We start from the raw sequence: 19,568 nt of genomic DNA, 5'->3' as shown, positions 1-19,568 counted from the left end.
AACAATTATTAGTGTTATTTTGTTATCTTTGTTGGCAGAGCCTAATTTGTGGGACTGTACATTCGAGGACGGTGAATGTGGATATACACAGGTTGATGATGATGAATTTGACTGGTCACCTAAGAGTGGAGACACCTCATCAATTCTCACAGGACCCTCCTTTGACCACACACTAGGAACAGGTAGGTATTCTTCGTTTCGTACTTGTGGCACAATATGTAACAATTTTATCATACACTTTTCAGACACATTTTGCAACGTTCAGAATCTATTGAAAATACCGTCACGTCATATGGGTAGATTAGTGGTCATTGTCGAAAGTTTGTGGACCGTGACAGCACATCGTCCTAAGATTCGGACCGCACAAAAAAGCAAATATTTCGTTTGTCCAGAGTTTGAATTTAATTGAATTTATTGAATTTATTGAATTTCCACAATCGAAATAAAAGTGTACAAAGTAAGCATTTTATAATGCAGTGGAGGAGATAACAAAAGTAAAATTACTTATCTAGGTTATCCCCTTACAAAACAACAAGTACACATAAAACATATAAAATTATACATTTCAATGTAATACAGCAAAAAATCACTAAGTAAATAATTTACAATTAAACATAATCATGTATATACTCACACAAACACACCCACATACCCACGCACACACTTACACTTTATACACATGCAGGAAAATCCTATCTCTTTTCGTGCAGTAACAAAAAAGTGCCTATATCTCCTTTTGAATGAGTTCAATGTTGGTTTTTCTCTTATAATTACTTCAATATTGTTCCAAATTTCTGGACCTTTAAAGAAAATATAAAATTTTTAGCTGTTTGTTCTTGTTTGGGGAAAATTATATTTGCTGGATGATCTTGTATTATAATTGTAAAAATCAGAATTGAATTGAAAATATTTTGAAATTTGAATGGGAATTTTATTTCTGCAACAAAGATACATACAAATTCCAATACTATAGAGATTTAAATCATAAATATTCAAAATCTGTCAAGAACAACAATGCTGGTTCGATTTACTGATTTTCGACAAATGCTGCTTTGTTAAATATGGCTTCTGAAAAAGATTTTCTGCGTGGTAGAAAGCGTTTGCGAAATGATTATTAAAATGATTTATTGTCTACTATGTCATGTATGTAGGCATTCCGTGTAGGCACCGTGAAACAAACTTTATGACACTGTATTCTGCTCAGCAATGATGTCACCTTTGTTTCAACTATTTGTTCGAGGGGGGGGGGGTGACATGGATAGTGAGACTAAAAAAAGTTAGTGAAGAAGTAAAGTGATAGCATCATCACTTATTGTTTTAATTATAACTTTATTATGTGGTACCTAGCAAATGGTTATATCTTCTAGTAAAAGAGATAAGTTAAATCCGTAAATTTGTATCTTTCTTCCCTATGACAATTAACTGCAACCCTCAAATCCAACAACAAGTAACCAACAAATTAATTTTACGATTTGTGTTGAGCTTGGAAGAGCCCATCGTAAGCTTGAATCATATATCGTGCCAAATTGATCACTATGTACCCGCACGAGTTCTTGCTCGAATTTAGAAGAAATTTGGTGAAGATTCAAGCAATAACGAGAACCAGGGTTACATGTACTTTATTGAAGGTACATGTAGAAGAAGTTCGGTGAGATCTTCAAACAATAATGAGAACCAAGGTTTCAAGTTTGGGATTAATCAAACATGAAAGGTAAAACAATATGCACTCTAAGTGAAATTTCCAAGCAGTCCGAACAAATAGGTTTCAAAGTATCTATTTTATCTTGTGCTGTCAGTACTTGATTTCACCTAACAATTTCTATTTTGCTGTATAATAAGAATAAGAGCTTATCTTCATTTGTTCTCTTCTATTTCGAAGTCCAACTTGCTATTTTGGGTATTTGCAGTGAACCTTCCAAGGCAAGGGATTGTTGATTTTGGGTGGCTAATCACATGTATTTTGTAGAGGATTTGTTACATTTTTTACCATTTGTAATACCTTCGGTTTATATTATAAGTCCCTGACGACATAGGCCTATCTCCTCACAAAATTGATTGGCTGCATAAGGCGATGAAACATATCTCGATTCACTCCCAATGTAACCTTTAAACCGGTGGACTATCAGATAATATTGACTCCGTTTTATGTATTAATATGCTTTCAGCACAAGGATATTACATGTATTTGGAAACGTCACAAGGACAGACAGGGAACAGCGCTAGACTTGCTAGCACCTTTGCACCTCCGGGTAAATACTGCATTAGTTTCTGGTTCCACATGTTTGGCCAGACGATTGGATCTCTAAACGTATACCTTCAGAGGAACGAGTCGGCTCTGGACCTGCCGGTCTGGACCAGGACCAGTTCTAGTGGAAATAGCTGGATAGAAGCATATGTCGATGTGGTCGACATTTATACATTTCGGGTAGGTGACCTTTGCTTAATGTGTTGACACAATCTAGGGATATGGTTAATAGGCCTACTGCTGCACCCCTGTACTTCGTTTAAAGTTCAGATAAGACCAAGTATTGTCAGATACTGTCCGTAAATCGTAGATTGTTTTACAACCAGTATACATATACTTTTCGTTTGGTCACATCTGACATGGTCCGATCTTTCTCCGCCGACAGTTTGCCTACTAACAATTTTTAGTATAATTGCTACTTAACTATATACATGTATAATGTGGTGAAGTTTCCAGTTAGCCATACTCATGTCTTTTAATATCAATATTCCCGGACTCCATTTCGTGTGTATAATTATTATTATTTGTATGAGCCAGATTTGTATATGAGCAAGTAAATTTGTAGACAAAGTTAAGACCAATGCCGGGCATTAGATCACATTTATAGCGTATTCAACATCACGTTGTATTTGACTTTCTACCTTGTAGACCAACTGATTCAGTGGCGGAAATGGGTAGGGGCACATCCGGACCGCCTCCTACCTTGAGAGGCAAAACTAATATTTCATTTATTCCAGACAAAATTTGTCATAAGTAGGGAGTGAAGAAATACTTTTTGGGGGTAGGGGCTTTTTTATGTTTGGTACAAAAGTGCTCCCATCTTTTGGAAAATCATGGATCCACCATGAACTGCTTGTAGACCAACTGAATATCCCCCATATTCAATGGCCTGAAGTCTGAACTCCGAATTAATTTTAACTCTGTGGTATAACGTTTTTTATGTTAGTGTAGATAGCTAATTGTGACAATAGTACAAATTCACTTTGTCAGCTCATTGCACACACGAATCATTCGTAACCGTCTGTGAATGATTTATGAAGTAATTTTCTTCATTGGAACAGGAGGAAAGAGTCTAGTGTTATAGGATAGGAAACAAATAATTTAAATACAATTTTTGCATGGTGGCTTCCAAGAATTTTAACACAGAGTCAAAGCATGGCCTATGTGAACCCGAAATGTGTGACCGTTGTGTTGGCTCACTTGGTAGAGCATCCGTCTCACAACCGGGAGGTCGGGGGTTCAAACCCCGGCCGCGTCAGACCAAAAAACGTTAAAAGATGGGAGTTGCTGCTATCCTGTTTGGCGTTCAACAATTAAAGGGATAGAGCCACGTCCATCTGTCGCTGCACAGCGGCTGCTGGGCCCATGATCAATTGGGCAAACAAATTTTCGGAGTAATTCATTTCTGATATCTATTTCGAACAATAAAATATGGATTTTCATTTTTTTTTTTTTTTTTCATAATAATGAGCGTTTTATGGTCACTACATTTGTCCTAAGGTTGTTTACGAAGCAGTCCGTGGGAGTAGTTTCACTGGAGATATAGCAATTGATGACGTTGGTATGACGGAAGGTGAATGTCCAGGTAAGTCAATCCATGGTGTTTTCAAGTCCGGTGTTGGCATTGGTGTCGGTGTTGACATTTTGATTGCTTCCCCTAGCTCCAAAACTTATTCAGAGTTTGTCAAACTGATCCAAATCACAGTATTGACATCTCAACAACTAGAGGGTGACTTTTCGGGACCATTGATGTTTGATGTCTGGTTTTATAATCGTGTGAAAATTGACCTAACACCATCACAAAAAGGTCAACACTGGACTTGAAATCACCCATTGTTTAATCTGTAGACCTCCTCATTGATTCATTTTCATTATTATATTGATCGTGATGATGATGATTGCAATGATAATAATGATAAAAGTGACAATAATAGTAAAGTAAATTAACGCTAATGATAATGATTATACTACTACGACTACTATTACTGATACTACTATACTACAAATGATAATAATGATAACAACAACAATAATAACAACAAGGATGATTATGAGAATAATGATGCAGTTTTATTTTAAAAGGGTAGTCATTCTTATCTAGCAACTGCTCCATCAGCAGTCCCCTCTCCAATCTTAATGCTAGTGCCAAGCTAAAAGTAAATTTTTCCCCCAGAGTGAAAAAAAATCGCAACACTAACAAGCTGACATAATTTTTGAAGAAAAGAGTAAATCATGGCAACTATTTTCACTTCTTATATCAAATTCGAAGCGCTTTAGCCTTTAATTTACATCAGTCGCTTGTTAATTTCCACTCAAAACATGGTCAGAAACAGCCCGAAGTTATGTCGAAACCTTAAATAATCATTTACTGATTAAAGTCAATCAGTAAAAAACTATCATTGATACATGTAGTTCTCCTTTCCACACACACGGCGATTTGGCCAAGAATATCAAGTGAATGCACATATTTATTTTATTTTCAAGGACATTCCGTGTCAAAATATGACCCAGAAAGTGTAATATAAAATGAAAGGATATTTTAATATTTAATGCAAGGCTTAATTAGGTGCTAGTAAATTCGATCCCTCCCAAGAAGATTATGGTGACTTAGCTTTATTTATGGACCCGCACGAATTTGAATATTTTGAACTGAATAACGTTTTATCCATTGCACTGACGGATGGGGGGGGGGGGGCAATGACATCCATGAGTTTCACGACCAAAAACAAGATAAAAAAAGGGAATTAGAAGAAAGGAAAGAGGGTGACATGTGACATTATTTTCAAAATATATCACATGATTAGATTTTCGCAATGAAAATGTTAACTATATAAAAAAAATTATCGCTTCGCTCGCTCGCAGCTCTTTAAAAACATTGTTCTACAGAAAATTCTGTCCCCTCACAATTGCTTTAAGTGTCAGTAAAGGTTTTGTTTTGTTTTTGTCAATGACATGCTTGATTGATTTCAGCGCATAATTCGTCAAAAAGAATGCCGTTCTGTCATTGTAATCTAGGGGTGGCGATCTTGGGGAGGGGGCGGTAGGCACAGTGCTCCCCCACTTTTTGAAGCCCTGAAAAAATGCCCTTTTTCCGCGAAAAAAATGTCTCTTCACGAACGTATAACGTGCCCCTTTCACCTGAGGAGGACCGGCTTTAGGTGTTACAAAGTGCCCTTTCTCGTATGAGGAAGACTCGGTTTAGGTGTTACCAGGTGCCCTTTTTCGTATAAGTGTCATTTTTTACCAAAAATGCCCCCTCTCGAACGTGTTCTGTGCCCCTTTCACATGTGAAGGACCTGTTTTATGTATTAGCAATTAAGCGTCATTTGTCGTATATCAGTGCCAATTTTTACCAAAAAATGCCCCTCATATAGTTGTTCAGTGTCACTTTCACCTGAGAAGAATCCGCTTTATGTATGAGCAAGTGCCCCCTTGCCTTCTAGTAAATGACCTTCTTGTATCAGTGACCCTTTTTTTCCTAAGAAAAGTGCCCCTCAAATAGTGCCCTGTGCCCCTTTCACCTGAGAAGGACCCGTTTTATGTTTTAACGAGAGCCCCTTTGAAACAAGAAAACAATATTCTCATTTTTATGTTACTACTCAAGAGGGAAAATTGTAAGAGTAATCCTAATCTATCACAAAATTGGATTTTAATCATAAAAGTGTCAAAAGTATTGCTTGCTCGCGACTTCTTAAATTATGTGATATATCTTGCCACCTCAAAATGTTGGGCCCATTATTACCCAACTGTTTTCTTTGTTTTAAGATAGTGCCCTTTTCGAAAGAAAAAGTGCCCTTTGAAATTGTTCCCCACCCCCACTTTCAACTTTGCTCCTCCACCCTTGTCGTAATCATTCTTTTTGTTTTCTTTAATTTTGGATTATGTGTTACCAGGGACTGAGGCATGTGATTTTCAACACGATGATATATGCAGGTATCAACAAGAACCAACCAGTGATGATTTTGATTGGAAACAAGGCTCTGGGAGTACCCTTTCAGCCGGTACAGGTCCAACAACAGATCATACGTATGGGACTACATACGGTAAGATAGAACACATCAAACATATGTTTATAATCTTAGATTTCACATAAATATCCAATTTTATCAACATAACTGAATGTACTAAAAATTATACTTTTGTTAGAACTCATTGTATCTTGATAAATTTTTAATTTACAAATTGATATATATTCGATCCAAAATCAGTAAATACGACTAGGAATAATGTATTGCCACCTTGGAATTCAATTATTTTTTTTAATTCAAAACTTTATTCCAGACACAACTGCATAAGCAGAGGTCCATATAAACAAACATTATAGTAAACATCAAGACAGACATACAGAGATAAAACTAGATTGAAAAAACCCAGATAATTATGTGTAAAGAGTCGAACAATATATAAAATAATCACACTAAAATTATACTAGAAATTAACAATGAATACACATCGAGAGCGTTGTTGGCTCAGTCGGTAACGCATCTGCCCGTCATGCCCGTCGAACCAAAGATCGTCGGTTCGAGTCCATCCCGGGCGGATGACTGAAGCCAGTGCGTTGTGTTTAAACGTCTCTCCAATATGTTTCATACCGATGCAGGCTATGTTACAATGGAAAACACTCCGTCCCTCGGATAGGACGTTAAACGGAAGCCCCGTATAGAGGAGAGTCACCCACTTTTGCACGTTAAGAACTTACTGCACTATTCGTATAAGAATAGGGGGAAATCCCGGTGTAGTGGTCCACCTGCATCCCCCCCCCCCAATCAGTTATATCGGGAGGAGAGACCTGCGGGTCATAGTGATTCAGTTCGCCAAAGAAATAATAATAATAAACAATAGTTTAGCCGTGCTTGTGGTTGTTGCATGAAGCGCCTAACCCTATAATATTATTACTTCTTTTATTATTATTATAATCATTATTATATTATTTCATTCAGAAGTTAAGATTACACACTCCCTTACAATATCCGGTTTCCACATTTCCTTCAATATAACCACCCGCATAGGCGGCGGAAGCGGGGGGGGGGGGGACGTGTCCCCCTAAACTTTAGGTGGGGGGATGATCCACCCCCTAAATTTTTAGTTGATAACCTTTTTTTCTTTTTTTTTTTGCTTGTCCAAAAATTTTGGTGGTCCCTCCCTGATATTTTGGTTAATAACCCTTTTTTTTCTTTTTTTGCTTGTCAAAAAATTTTGGTGGTCCCCCTAAAATTTTTGGCTTCCGCCGCCAATGACCACCCGTCCTCGATTTGCCTTTTGTTCACATTCTTGTAGCTGATGACACCGTTCATCTCATGTAACGTCCATCATTTTTTATAAATAGCTCAAAGAAACTATTGCTACTCATCTGAATAATCTATGCCTTGATGTATTGTTTGAAGTCATCATTTAATTATTGTTACATTAAAGGGGAATCCAACCCAATTAAAAAACTTGTTTTATAAGGAAAAGAAAAATCAGACAAGTTGATAGGTGAAAGTTTGAACCATATTGGACAAACAACAAGAAAGTTATGAATTTTTAAAAGTTTTTAATATTGGTAATCACTATACCCATGGAGACTTCAAATTGGCCGCATATGGGATGTCATAGTGATGTAAGGCAAGGACTACTCTTCCATGTACTCCAATACATATTATGGCCAAAATGTCATTTTTCCAACAAGTTTTATTTCAAATTATATTTTTCTTTCATGAGGACATAAAACAATATACTACCTGGGTTATATTTAGATTACTGCCCCGGGGGAATTGGTGCTTAGGAGAAAACCACAAATCCCTGATAATAAAGTACATGGCCTATGGGAAAGTTGTCCTTGCCCCTTGTCATAATTTACTTACCCATTTGCCAATTTGAAATCTACATAGTATTAGTGATCTCATGTTTAAAGCAGCTATAACTTTATTATTGCTTGTCCGATTTCTTTCAAACTTTCACCATTCTGTTTAATTTATTTTTCTATTTTTCCAAACACAACATTTTATGGCCAAGGCTGGATTCCCCTTTAATCGTTATCTTATAGATACAGTGAAAACCGGTGCACTTACTTCGCTTCAAGCAGTTTTGTGCTGGCTCCTGTATTTAACTCTTCTTATCATATAATCTGCTATATGTATAATTTATTATCAGTCTTTGTCAGTATTGTTTTTCTAGGATTGTCACATCGAAAATGTACTCATTGGTATATGTCTTATTATGAAAAGGCCTAAATGTTTATTTATAATTTATCATGAATTTAATGCAGAGACTCCAGCAAAATAAAATTGGCGGGAAATATTTTTATTGGGCGTATATTTCAAGTCTCCTTTACCGAATGTTGCATCTTGGGAAGGATATACAAACCATGAGCAATTTAATACCTGAGCGGATGCTGTTGGCTGCATTTTATTGTTTTTGACATTTTTGTTTTAATAACTGCTTTGTTATCCCCTCACAGGCAAGTACATGTACATTGATTCATCTGAACAGAGTCCAAGCGATAGGGCGCAGCTGTATACCAAGATGACTGATCCAGATCCAAGCGGGTTCGCGTGTTGGAGATTCTTTTACCACATGAACGGTGCTGGCGTTGATACACTACGAATTCTGGTTAGCTGCAAAACCCTTTTTTTCCTTCAATTTCCGTTTCTGTCATCAGACAACATATTTTCAGATTAATGTGCATTTTTGTTGTTTTTGTTTTAGCGAAAACAAATCAAATCACATTTCTTGCTTATATAATAGCAAGCATAATATATGATGGGAGTATGTTTGGTATTGTAATGATCAAATCTTGTAAACACTTGATTGAATGTAGAATAAATTCGATGAAGATCTGGGTTCAGTCAAGCATGAGATCTAAAAACTGCGTCATCTGTATGAAACTTCCAAGGAGTCCAGTAAAACGGTGTAAACCAAACAAAATCCCTTTTTTTACTTCTTAGAGACAAAATCATTGCTATAGCTATTTATAGAGAACTTTCGCTGGCGAGTAACTATTTTTATTGCTGGTAACATAATAATTAATATTTTTTCTTTCTTTTTCTGACACATATACATTTGATTTCGGTGAATATTGAACTGGACAATTTAATAGCATATTAAAAAGCTTGGTATCATCTTGTAGGGGCTTTAGCAATTATATAGTTCATAATTAGGCAAAGTCTGTTCACATAAAGATTAATTTCATTTATTTGTTGTTGTTTTTATTTTGTTTTACGGAAACGATAAACAAAAAAAAAATAAAAAGAACAACCAAAAATAAAAAAGGTCCCCTTTACTGTATCTTCATAAAGTATTTTATAATTATTTTTATATTATTATTCTTATTGCTATTATTAGTGGTCGAAGTAGTATGAGGGGGGGGGGGTTGTTACTGCTATCAAAGTTCCTTTTTTTTCTCTCATTGTTATCATTATTTTAAATGCTATACTATGCTCACCGATGCGGTACTGTTTATCTCCATCTACTGCTTGAAAGCGTGGTACTGTTAATTTCCCATTTCTGTGTTCGATTTTTTTTCGTTAGATTTCCTCTTCATCTACTGTGTTTTTTTTCGTCTATTCATATTTCTGTTTCATTCTAGTCTGACATTGATGGAACACAAAGTGAACTATTAACTTTGGTTGGTAACCGTGGAAACAAATGGTTTTCAACACACGCTGAAGTTGTGGCTTCATCAAGATATCGTGTAGTATTCGAAGCATCAGTAGGCAACGCCAAAGATACAGGGGATATAGCAATCGATGATGTTGATTTCCGAGCTGGCCTCTGCGGTCATGAATGTAAGTTGTTATATAATGTACACGTATATGTGTTAGATAGTCCACGTGTTTGATTCATACATTAGCGGTGGCGTCGTGGCTTAGTGGTCACGAATCTCGTCTTTCAATCAGTGGGACGTGGGTTCGACTCCGAACCATGACGTGTTTCTTTCAGCAAGAGCTTCACCCACATTAGGATGCACTCGGCCCAGGTACTGAGGTGGATGGCACCTGACAGGATTAATTCTTTGAATGTCTCAAGCGCCTTTAGCAGCTGGAGCTAAGCCGGGTTGGTAATAATATAATGCGCCATTGATTAGGCAACTAGATAATCGGCGCCTCATGAATGTTATATAGCATTAATAATCAGAGAAATAATGTTTGATCTTTTTCCAACTAAATTCATTAAATGCCAAGCATGTATAATATCACCGTGTTTCTTGTATCGATGCGATTACTTGTATTGATGTATTACTTTCGTTGTTATAATTACGCCATGGCTGATCTTTGTTTTCATATATCCCCTCATGTGCAATAGTTATTTTAGTTTGTTTGCATCGGTGTTGATATTAGAAATGCGTTAAATTACGGTCAAAACAAAACAGATAATTAGCCAACAGATTTCCTACCAGCGCACACCGTTTGTCAATTGTCACCCCCTCAAATTTTCTGAGGAGCTCAGGTGTCTTACAGTAACTGAAGCAACTATCGGATAAATCAGATTTTTTTTTCCGGATAAAACATCGTGCAAGTCTTTTCCGAAACGTTCCCAGGAAGAGATGGTTCCCCGCGAACTACTGTACAAAAGACTAGTATTTGTTTAGTAAAGATATCCAAGGGCGGAACTACTCTTCAGCGTCAGAGCTTGAGAGGTTTTCTTCACACATGACCAGCCACCAAAACCAACATTTGTGATTTTTATTCAACTTGAAAAAAGGCATCTTAATGGCATGCAGTTTGTCAAAATTGATGAACAATAATGTTCGGAAGTGACTGAGGGGGGGGAATTCAACGAAAGCTTAAGAAAATAGGAGATAAGAAGATTTGAGGCAAGGTGTTCACCAAAGTTCAGACAGAGAACCGGGTGTGCCAACGTGGCGCAAAAGCCGAAAAACACAGTTGTTTGGACACAAATTACCTACCGGATATGTAGTTGCTGACAACACGACACACGAAATGTGATGGAAAAGCTGGTAACAAGCAGTATCTTCTCATTTACCAGCCCTGCTGAATCACTGAAATTCGAATGTTTATGTGGCTTCATTCATTTTTGCTGAGCTAGGATGACGTCACCTAGCGCTCGTTCGACCATGACTAAGACACCGAACGTCAAAACCCTCAAATACGAGTCACAGATTTTGGCAGTGAACGAGAGGGCTCGTCACAGATTACATCGCGCATGCGCAGAGCTCCCAAAATTAATTAATCTCGCACGTCAACATGGCACGTCGCAGAAAACGAAAGGCCTCTATTATTATTGGATCCAAGACCGCAACCTCAACTGGATACAGAGTTTCTTAACTGATCGTGAGCAGTCGGTAGTTCTTGAAGGCGTTTCATCTAAAGCATGTATCGTTGCATCGGGTGTTCCCCGGGGGACTGTTTTCGGCCCCACACTCTTTCTGCTGTATGTTAAAAAAAATCTTTTTCAACAAGTCTCATCTGCAACCCGGCTCTTTGCCGACGATTGCACGTTGTATCGAGAAGTTTCAAGCAGTTCTGATGCTCGGATGTTGCAGAAAGATCTTAATGCACCCCAGAAGTGGTAATTCACCTGGCCAATGTCATTCAACCCTGGAAAATGCTTTGTTCTGAGGTTCTGCCCTTCTCGGTCTTCAGTGAACTACAGTTACTACATCCACAACACTGCTCTTCAATTCTGCAAGAGTGGAGCATATCTCAGAATTACCTTATCCAACCACTTCAAATGGTCAACTCATATCTCACTGATCTGCAAGAAATCTACCCAACAGCTAGGCTTTGTCAGGCGTAACACAATGTTTCTCTCTCAGTCATTCAGAGACAGCATAAAAGTCCCTTATACGCACTCAGAGCACTGCTGCAGTGTTTGGGATCCTCACTCTATCATGGATACACAGAATTTAGAAAGAATCCAAAGACAAGCGGATCGCTATGTTCTAGCTGATTACCGTAGAATTAGCAGCGTAACCAGCATGCTCACCAAGCTAAAGTGGCCTAGCCTGTCCTCTGGACGCACTATAAGCAGACTCAGCATGATGTATACAATTGTAAATGACCTTGCTGCAATACCCCAAGACAAAGTCTTTTCTTTATTAAAGCACCACTGTCACCAGGAAAAATAACAAAAAGTGTTTTCAGACACATCGATCGTCCAAGAATTTGCCTTTGCCCAACGATCTGTCCCAGAATGGAATAAACGCCCTCTTTAAATAGTAAATGCAATTTCGCTTGACAGCTTCCAGAAGCTCCCCCCCAAATCACCTTACAATAACCCTCACTCCTCATAACGTGCATCCAAGTCTAATTTCATCTTCGAGATAGGCTGCAGAGCCTTTTGAAGATTATAGCAGATGATGGTGATGATGATGAGATATGTACAACCTGAACAGGCCCAGTGAAACTTCCAAGCAGTCCGCAAAATATGGTATCAAATATACTCTTTTTTTTTCTTCAAATTTACAGCTTCAAATTTCGAAAGTATAAAGGATAAGAATTTTTGTTTCAGATAATTTTCCCCCTTTTTTAAAAGACCAAATAACTTGTTGGGCTATTCACAGAACACCTCTCATGGCGACTTGTTGTTGGTATCGGGATGAATGCTTACATATGGTATCGCATCCAATGGAGTTGATATAATTACATTGAGGAATTTGTTTTTATGTCACTTCATTTGCGTATCTAAACATTAAAGGAATACAATATACGCCATTGACACATCAACGAGAAAATGCATGGCAATGAAATTCAAAACAAAAAAGAGGACAAATCTTAGATTATAATAAAATAATAAAAATGTCTCATAATGACAATGCTAAAAAAAAGGGAAAACCATGGTGTTAATATCTAGAAACACCAACAGGTGCCTTTGAGGGAACGCAACAGGCACGGCGCAAGCTGAAACTTGTGAAACCGGTCAAACACCAACCCAAGAGCCGCTGATGCCCTTAAAATCAAATCTCAGTGTTACTTCAACACCATGCAGTGCTAAAATAACACTCGATAGGGGGCAACCTACACTCTTAGAAAAAAAAAGCTGCCGATTAGAACATATCGCTGTCCCGTAATCAGAACCGTTGAAGGATATTCAAAGAATCAGGACAGGATTCTGAAATGTCCATTTCACCTGGTTTTAGTTATCCTAGGAATTCACACTTGAAGGGTCTTAATGCAACTCCTGGGGTCCTGGATGGAATGGACCCCACTAATATTGTCACGTTTGTATACAATCGGTGAATCGCAAACCTTTACTATTTTATTTTATTTTGTTTCAGTGTCATGCACCTTTGAGAGTGATCTTTGTCTCTGGGAAAATGTTGCTTATGGGGATAGTTCAGACTGGCAACGGATCTCTGGGTTGACGGTTACAGGTACTACAGGGCCTAATGTTGACCATACTACTGGGACAGAGTCAGGTACGTACATTTGGTTTACATTATCACCGGTAAAAAGGTACCGTGGTCCAGTGGTCTAAAACGCCTCACTTGACATGTGAAGGTCAAGGGTTCGATCCCCGGCCACGGCACGTTGGCCAGCGAGCGAGGCAAGTAACCAACAATGTTCTTTTATACTACGTTCAAATGAACATATATTCTTTGTGCATTCTTGTGAATTGTTTGTGCGCTTGATCCGTGGTAAGAAAAACAATACAGGGAAAATGTGTGTACATAATAAAACCAATAGTATAGTATTGGGATAATCCCCCCTGACAGGCAAATGAATTGCGCATCAAAAATGAAGATAAGATACTACAATATTAAATAAAAGATAGAAAGGTAACCTTTAAAGATGATGAAGAAGAAACTAGTATAAAAAGATAACTAGACGAAGAAAGACAGAAAAAGGAACTAGATCACCAAAAAACAGATAAAGAGGCGAAATGAATAGTAATAAAAAAAGCGCAATTATTTATGTACAAAAAAACACGAACAAGATAAAACTAAGAATGATGAGGAGGTAGAGGAAACTATAAGAATGGGGGAGAAAAGAACTAGAAGAAGAAGAAGAAGAAAAAGGAAAGACGGGCGAAGCAGGATTGGATAAAGGGGACAAGAATAGTAAGAAGCTGAAGAAATAGAAGAAAAGCTGGAAGAATTGAAGAACAATCAATTGAAGAGCATGTATTATGTTTATTATTCTGTAATTATTTTCTTTTGTTATTTTGCTATTTATTTGTATGATGTTGTTGTTTAATATCGGAATTATTAAGAAATAAAGATTCATTCATTCATCCAATGAATATGACTTTTCGTTATCCTTAAACTAACATGACATGCATACCCATTATTATTTCTCCATTCCTCCATTTTTACCAAATAACTATCTTCAATAGGTTATTATATTTATTTGGAGAGTAACTCACTTTCACCGGGTTATGCAGCTTGGCTGGTATCACCTTCGTTTAGAATGGAAGACCTCTCCGCAGCCTGTTTTACATTTTGGTTTCATATGTATGGATCTACAATCGGAGAACTCAACGTTTACCTGGTCAATGAAAGAACACTTGAGGAAACTTATGTTTGGCGGCTGAACGGGCAACAAAACCCTGACCAGTATACGTGGTGGCAGGGCAAGTTTGAACTCCTTGATGAGGGCGTGGTGAGTAAATGTTATTTATTTATTTATCTAATTATTCATTAATATGTGTATTTATTCATTTATTTATTTTTAATTTATTCACTTATTTATAGCGAGTTAACATGGTCAGCGCATTGATTTGATTTACTTGACCAAGCTGTATATTCAGGTCTAGTTCCAATTCGTCTAATGCCAATTCGTCCTATTGCCAACTCGTACATGTATACTACCATTTGGTCTAATAACCAGTTGGTCCAATAGCCATTTAGTCTATATACCATTTGGTCTAATTAAACTAAAGAGTTAATTGTGCAAAATGAATTAAAAGAAAATGGGTATTAGACCAATTGGTTATCAGACGAAATGGTGATTAGACATAGTGATAATTGGACCAAATGGTTATTGGACCAAATGGTTGTTAGACTAAATGTTGATGGGCGGAATGGCATTGGACTAAAGAATGAAGGTAGACGATGTGGTGAGTGGACGAGTTGGTAGTGGACGAATAGGCAATTTACCTTATATTCCTGGTTGGTGTTTTTTTTCTAAAAACGAAATATATGAAATGAACTATAATGAGTTTATAGGGTGAAACGAAACAATACATTTTTTTTATTATTATTTCGAATGCGAATATTATAAAGCTGGAGGTAGTAAAATAATGTTGCTGACAATTAAGACTGTACTAATTGATGATGGTCAGGATAATGATGCTAGTAAGATTGTTATAGTAAATGGCAAAATATTGTTGTGACGATGGCGATGATGATAGCAATGTTTTAACCTGTTTTTATTTTTGTGAATGTCGATAATATTTGATATGTCACGAAATATATCCTATGCAAAACAATGATTCAAACTGAAGGGTCATTCATTCCAAGTGGTATTCTTTTTATTTGGAAGGCGTTATTGGTATCCTTAATCGTGTTAAATCGGTCATTCGTAAGGAATTCTAACCAGTTGTTGAATTCCCATTAATTACTTTCCTTAATTTTTCCCCAGACAACACCGGTACCTTCTTTAGGAGATTCCTACGTGGTAAGTATAGTATCAACTTTAAAGCCTGTGCAGCGCCTTTTTTAAAGGAATCTGTTTCAAATGTGCATTTCCATGGCTGTTTCACGCATACCCCCCCCCCCTTCTTTAATGCCAGTGGTGAAATGTGAGAATTGGCGATGGAAATCCCATATGTGTTTTTGATGGGGGAGGGGAGGCGTTTGTATAAGTTTTTGCAAGCCAAGGTACTGCACAAAAAACTAAAATAAAAAGAACAACCCAAAACACTCTCATCGTGGGTAATAGATGCATTTGCGGCCTGGTGAATTGCCATTGCATGTTGAATATCTTTTTACATTGCCATATACATCATATAGGTGATACCATACACAACATAAGCGCTGTTTAAGTTTAGACAACTCTGGTAACAGCTATACACTAGCGTACATATGGGGGGCAGACTGCCCCCCTGACGATTCACAACCCATGCAAGGAGCGTATCTCTGCCCCCCCCCCCCCCCACCTGATGAGTCACAACTCATCCCTGACGAGCCACCAGTGGCCCCCTCATTTGAAGTTAAAGACCTTTTTTTTTCTTGTCATTTTTTTTCGAAATCCTTTACTTGTGGTTGAAGACCCTTTTTTTTGTCAATTTTTTTGGCGGACGATTTTGCCCTCCCTGTGGATCATCCTAGGTACGCTGCTGCAGCTATATGCACAAAATCAACTTAACCGTCATTACGATTAATCAACAAGCTGTGATTTTTTTTTAGGACATACAATCTAATTTTGTTATCAAGATGAAATCAATTTTAACACATTTCTCATCAATATCAACACAAACACTGGGGCTTGGGATCACGTAGTTTACATCTCATTGGCTTATTGTTAATACCTACGTACGGCGAGTCGAAAGCAGCCGTTTTGTTCATTATTTTATTCAAACTACCTATATCATGTATATGTAGTTGATACAAAAATATGTTTAAAAAGGCTGTTTTCGACTCGCCGTACGTCCGACATAGAGCAAATGGGACCGATGTATAATGGATGTGTCCCTCAAGATACCTGGTTTGGTACATTGCTGTTTATTTTCATGGAAACATCCAATTTACATGTTGCTTATTATGTTAATGGCACCACTATAATACACATGGACCGACATGTACTAATCTGACTAATAGCTCCATGACAGTCATATTGGACTGATTGGACCTGTCCGTATTGTAGAGGAAACAATTTCATTTAGAAATAGAATTGTCTGGAATTACATCACCGTCTAAAGTAAATGACAGGAAAATATAATATATAAAATATGCGGATAGCTCGATAGCTGAAAATAAAAATCTCACATCTCAATTTTTGCAAAATAATGACGGAGGTGGGGGTGTTGCTATTATTCCATCGTTTGTTTTTATGGTTGGCGTATATTTTATGACTGAGTGCTTAGGTAGGTTGGGTTAGCAAACCATATTTGTAGCATAAGTATCATTTGATATAAATATGATATACAGGCACGGTATGTTTCGGCTGTCTATGATCCCAACATATCCTCTTTTTTTCTTACATTTCTGTATTTGTTTCTGCATCCCCATTTTGTTTTTTTTGGGGGGAGGGGTCCAATACTGAAAAAAGGGTGAAGACAGCTTCCTTATAATGTCAGCAATATATAAACGGATTAGGTTTATGATATATGTTTATTTTATTTCAGATCAAGTTCGAGGCTGTCCTCGGCTACTTCAATTACGGTGACATTGCTATTGATGATCTGGATGTTGAAACTGAAGCATGCGCAGGTAATCAATAATTGGATTATTAATTTCTTCGTCTTATATGATTCTGTCGTCCGTAGGTTGTTATTGTCCATCTGCATTCCGTTTCATTGTCATGTGTTTGTTAAGGATTGGCTTTAAACTTGGTTAAGAATACATATATGACTCGCTACGCTCTGAAAAACAAACGGGATCAATATTCAAAAGGTGCAGATATCAATATATGAATTTAATTGTTTCGTGGTAGCTGAAAACAGATATTATTGAATGATAATTTAGTACAGAGGCGCAATTGGAAAAGGACATATCTCTCCTTGGAGGGGTGTAAAAATATTAGGGTTCCTATGCTAGTCCTGTAAGATGAAACCTAGCTGGACCATTTTGACGTATTTATGTGTTGAGTTAATCGATTAGACAAATCATCAGAAATTCCCTAATAAGTAAACATGAAATATTAACAGTCACCACGTTTTCATGGACTTTTTACACTTCATAAGAAAATGGAAGGTGCATATTAATGGACCTACCCTGCTTGGAAAAGGGATTATGATCATCAATGTCACAACAGAAGTGCGATTTATTGTCCTCTTATTTCAGTATATCCCAAATCAGCTGAACCATCGTTACAAGAGTCGGCAAGCTGTGATTTTGAAGTGAATCGATGTGGCTGGTTTGATGTTGATGATGATCGCCTGGACTGGCTGAGATACCGAGGACAGACCCCAACGTATGACACCGGACCTTTCAAGGATCATACAACCGGAAACGGTAAGGGAAGGACCTTGTTTAGTCCTACACATTCGACAACATTAATCAAATCTGTTGGCTGTTTCATAAAGATATTTGTAAGTTATGAACGACCTAAGGAACGACTGGCGGTCATGTTGTGGGAAATTAAATACACCAAACTTTCATTGGTGTTTATTAAATTTCCAAAAAGATCACCAGTCATTCGTAAAGTCAATCGTAACTTATAAACACCTTTAGGAAACACCCTCCTGTAAAAATAAAAATAATAATGAAATAATAGTAATGATAATAATAAATGCAGGAATGGGACATTAATATTGAGCACTTTTAAGGTGACCGCACACACCTTGCGATTGGTCTGCGACTCAACTTTGGAATAATACGTAGTAGAATTTCATGCTAATATTGAGACTTGGAATATCTTACTGTGAATGTTCGAAATCATCATACGAATACCTATGCTCAAATCTGTGACTATGCTATCATCCTTCTTAGACCAAACAAGTTTAATATCTAGTGATAATGACGTCATAGCAGTCGTACGATTTGAAACTAATTTGGCCTTTACTCCAAAATAAAGGCTTACAATCTTACAAAATGGTTATATTAGTATTCTTTCAATTAATTTTAATCTCAAATAAAATGATACGGTCCATTCGCATTTTCAGAAAATGAGCAAAATGCGATTTGTTCCAAAATCGGATCTTCTTCTTCTTCGCGAACAGTCGTAAGGTGTGCGGTGGCCTTTAAATTCATGTTGACAAACAATTGAAGAAAAAAGGAGGAGAAGGTAAACATGTAAACAAGAAGATGATGATGGAGAGAGAATTGTGGCAGTTCAACTTTCCTTCTGTTATTGTAAATATTTTGACCTTCATTCCAGGAAGCTTTTAATAAATATTCAACTACTTTCCTACTTATTTTTTTCTTGTCTTTTGTAGGATTCTATTTATTGTTTGAGTCATCTTCAGGACAGCAGGGATATAGTGCCGGCGTCAGGTCACCAGTAATCCCTAGTGCCCAAGGTGCATGTTTCAACTTCTGGCTCTATATGTATGGCCAAACGATGGGACAACTGGAGGTACATACTCAACTGAAAATTCCAAAGTGCTCCATTGTGTATTCACAGTGTGTTTACAGTGTGTTCACAGTGTGTTGATAATGTGTTCGCAGTGCATTCACAGTGTGTTCACAGTGAGCTGGTAGTGTGTTCGCAGTGCGTTCACATTGTGTTTAGGCCTATATTGCGTTCATGGTCGGTATGCATTACACTGTGAAAGCAAT

At 37.2% G+C, this 19,568-nt stretch overlaps 1 protein-coding gene across 1 annotated transcript in view; it reads left to right on the top strand.

Annotated features, from left to right (window-relative positions):
• The window catches only part of LOC129263573 (MAM and LDL-receptor class A domain-containing protein 2-like), a 156,310-nt gene that overhangs the window by 54,422 nt on the left and 82,320 nt on the right, over positions 1-19,568 (top strand). Inside the window, exons 28-39 of the mRNA XM_064100623.1 lie at positions 39-182; positions 2,166-2,425; positions 3,746-3,830; positions 6,139-6,288; positions 8,685-8,836; positions 9,813-10,011; positions 13,464-13,604; positions 14,522-14,787; positions 15,769-15,804; positions 17,474-17,558; positions 18,132-18,302; positions 19,226-19,365. Coding sequence (XP_063956693.1) covers positions 39-182; positions 2,166-2,425; positions 3,746-3,830; positions 6,139-6,288; positions 8,685-8,836; positions 9,813-10,011; positions 13,464-13,604; positions 14,522-14,787; positions 15,769-15,804; positions 17,474-17,558; positions 18,132-18,302; positions 19,226-19,365 — 1,829 coding nt within the window. The remainder of the gene's footprint in view (positions 1-38; positions 183-2,165; positions 2,426-3,745; positions 3,831-6,138; positions 6,289-8,684; positions 8,837-9,812; positions 10,012-13,463; positions 13,605-14,521; positions 14,788-15,768; positions 15,805-17,473; positions 17,559-18,131; positions 18,303-19,225; positions 19,366-19,568) is intronic.

The sequence above is a fragment of the Lytechinus pictus genome, chromosome 6 (genome assembly GCF_037042905.1).
Source record: "Lytechinus pictus isolate F3 Inbred chromosome 6, Lp3.0, whole genome shotgun sequence".
Lineage (NCBI taxonomy): Eukaryota > Metazoa > Echinodermata > Echinoidea > Temnopleuroida > Toxopneustidae > Lytechinus > Lytechinus pictus.
This window is presented reverse-complemented; position numbering and strand designations above follow the sequence as displayed.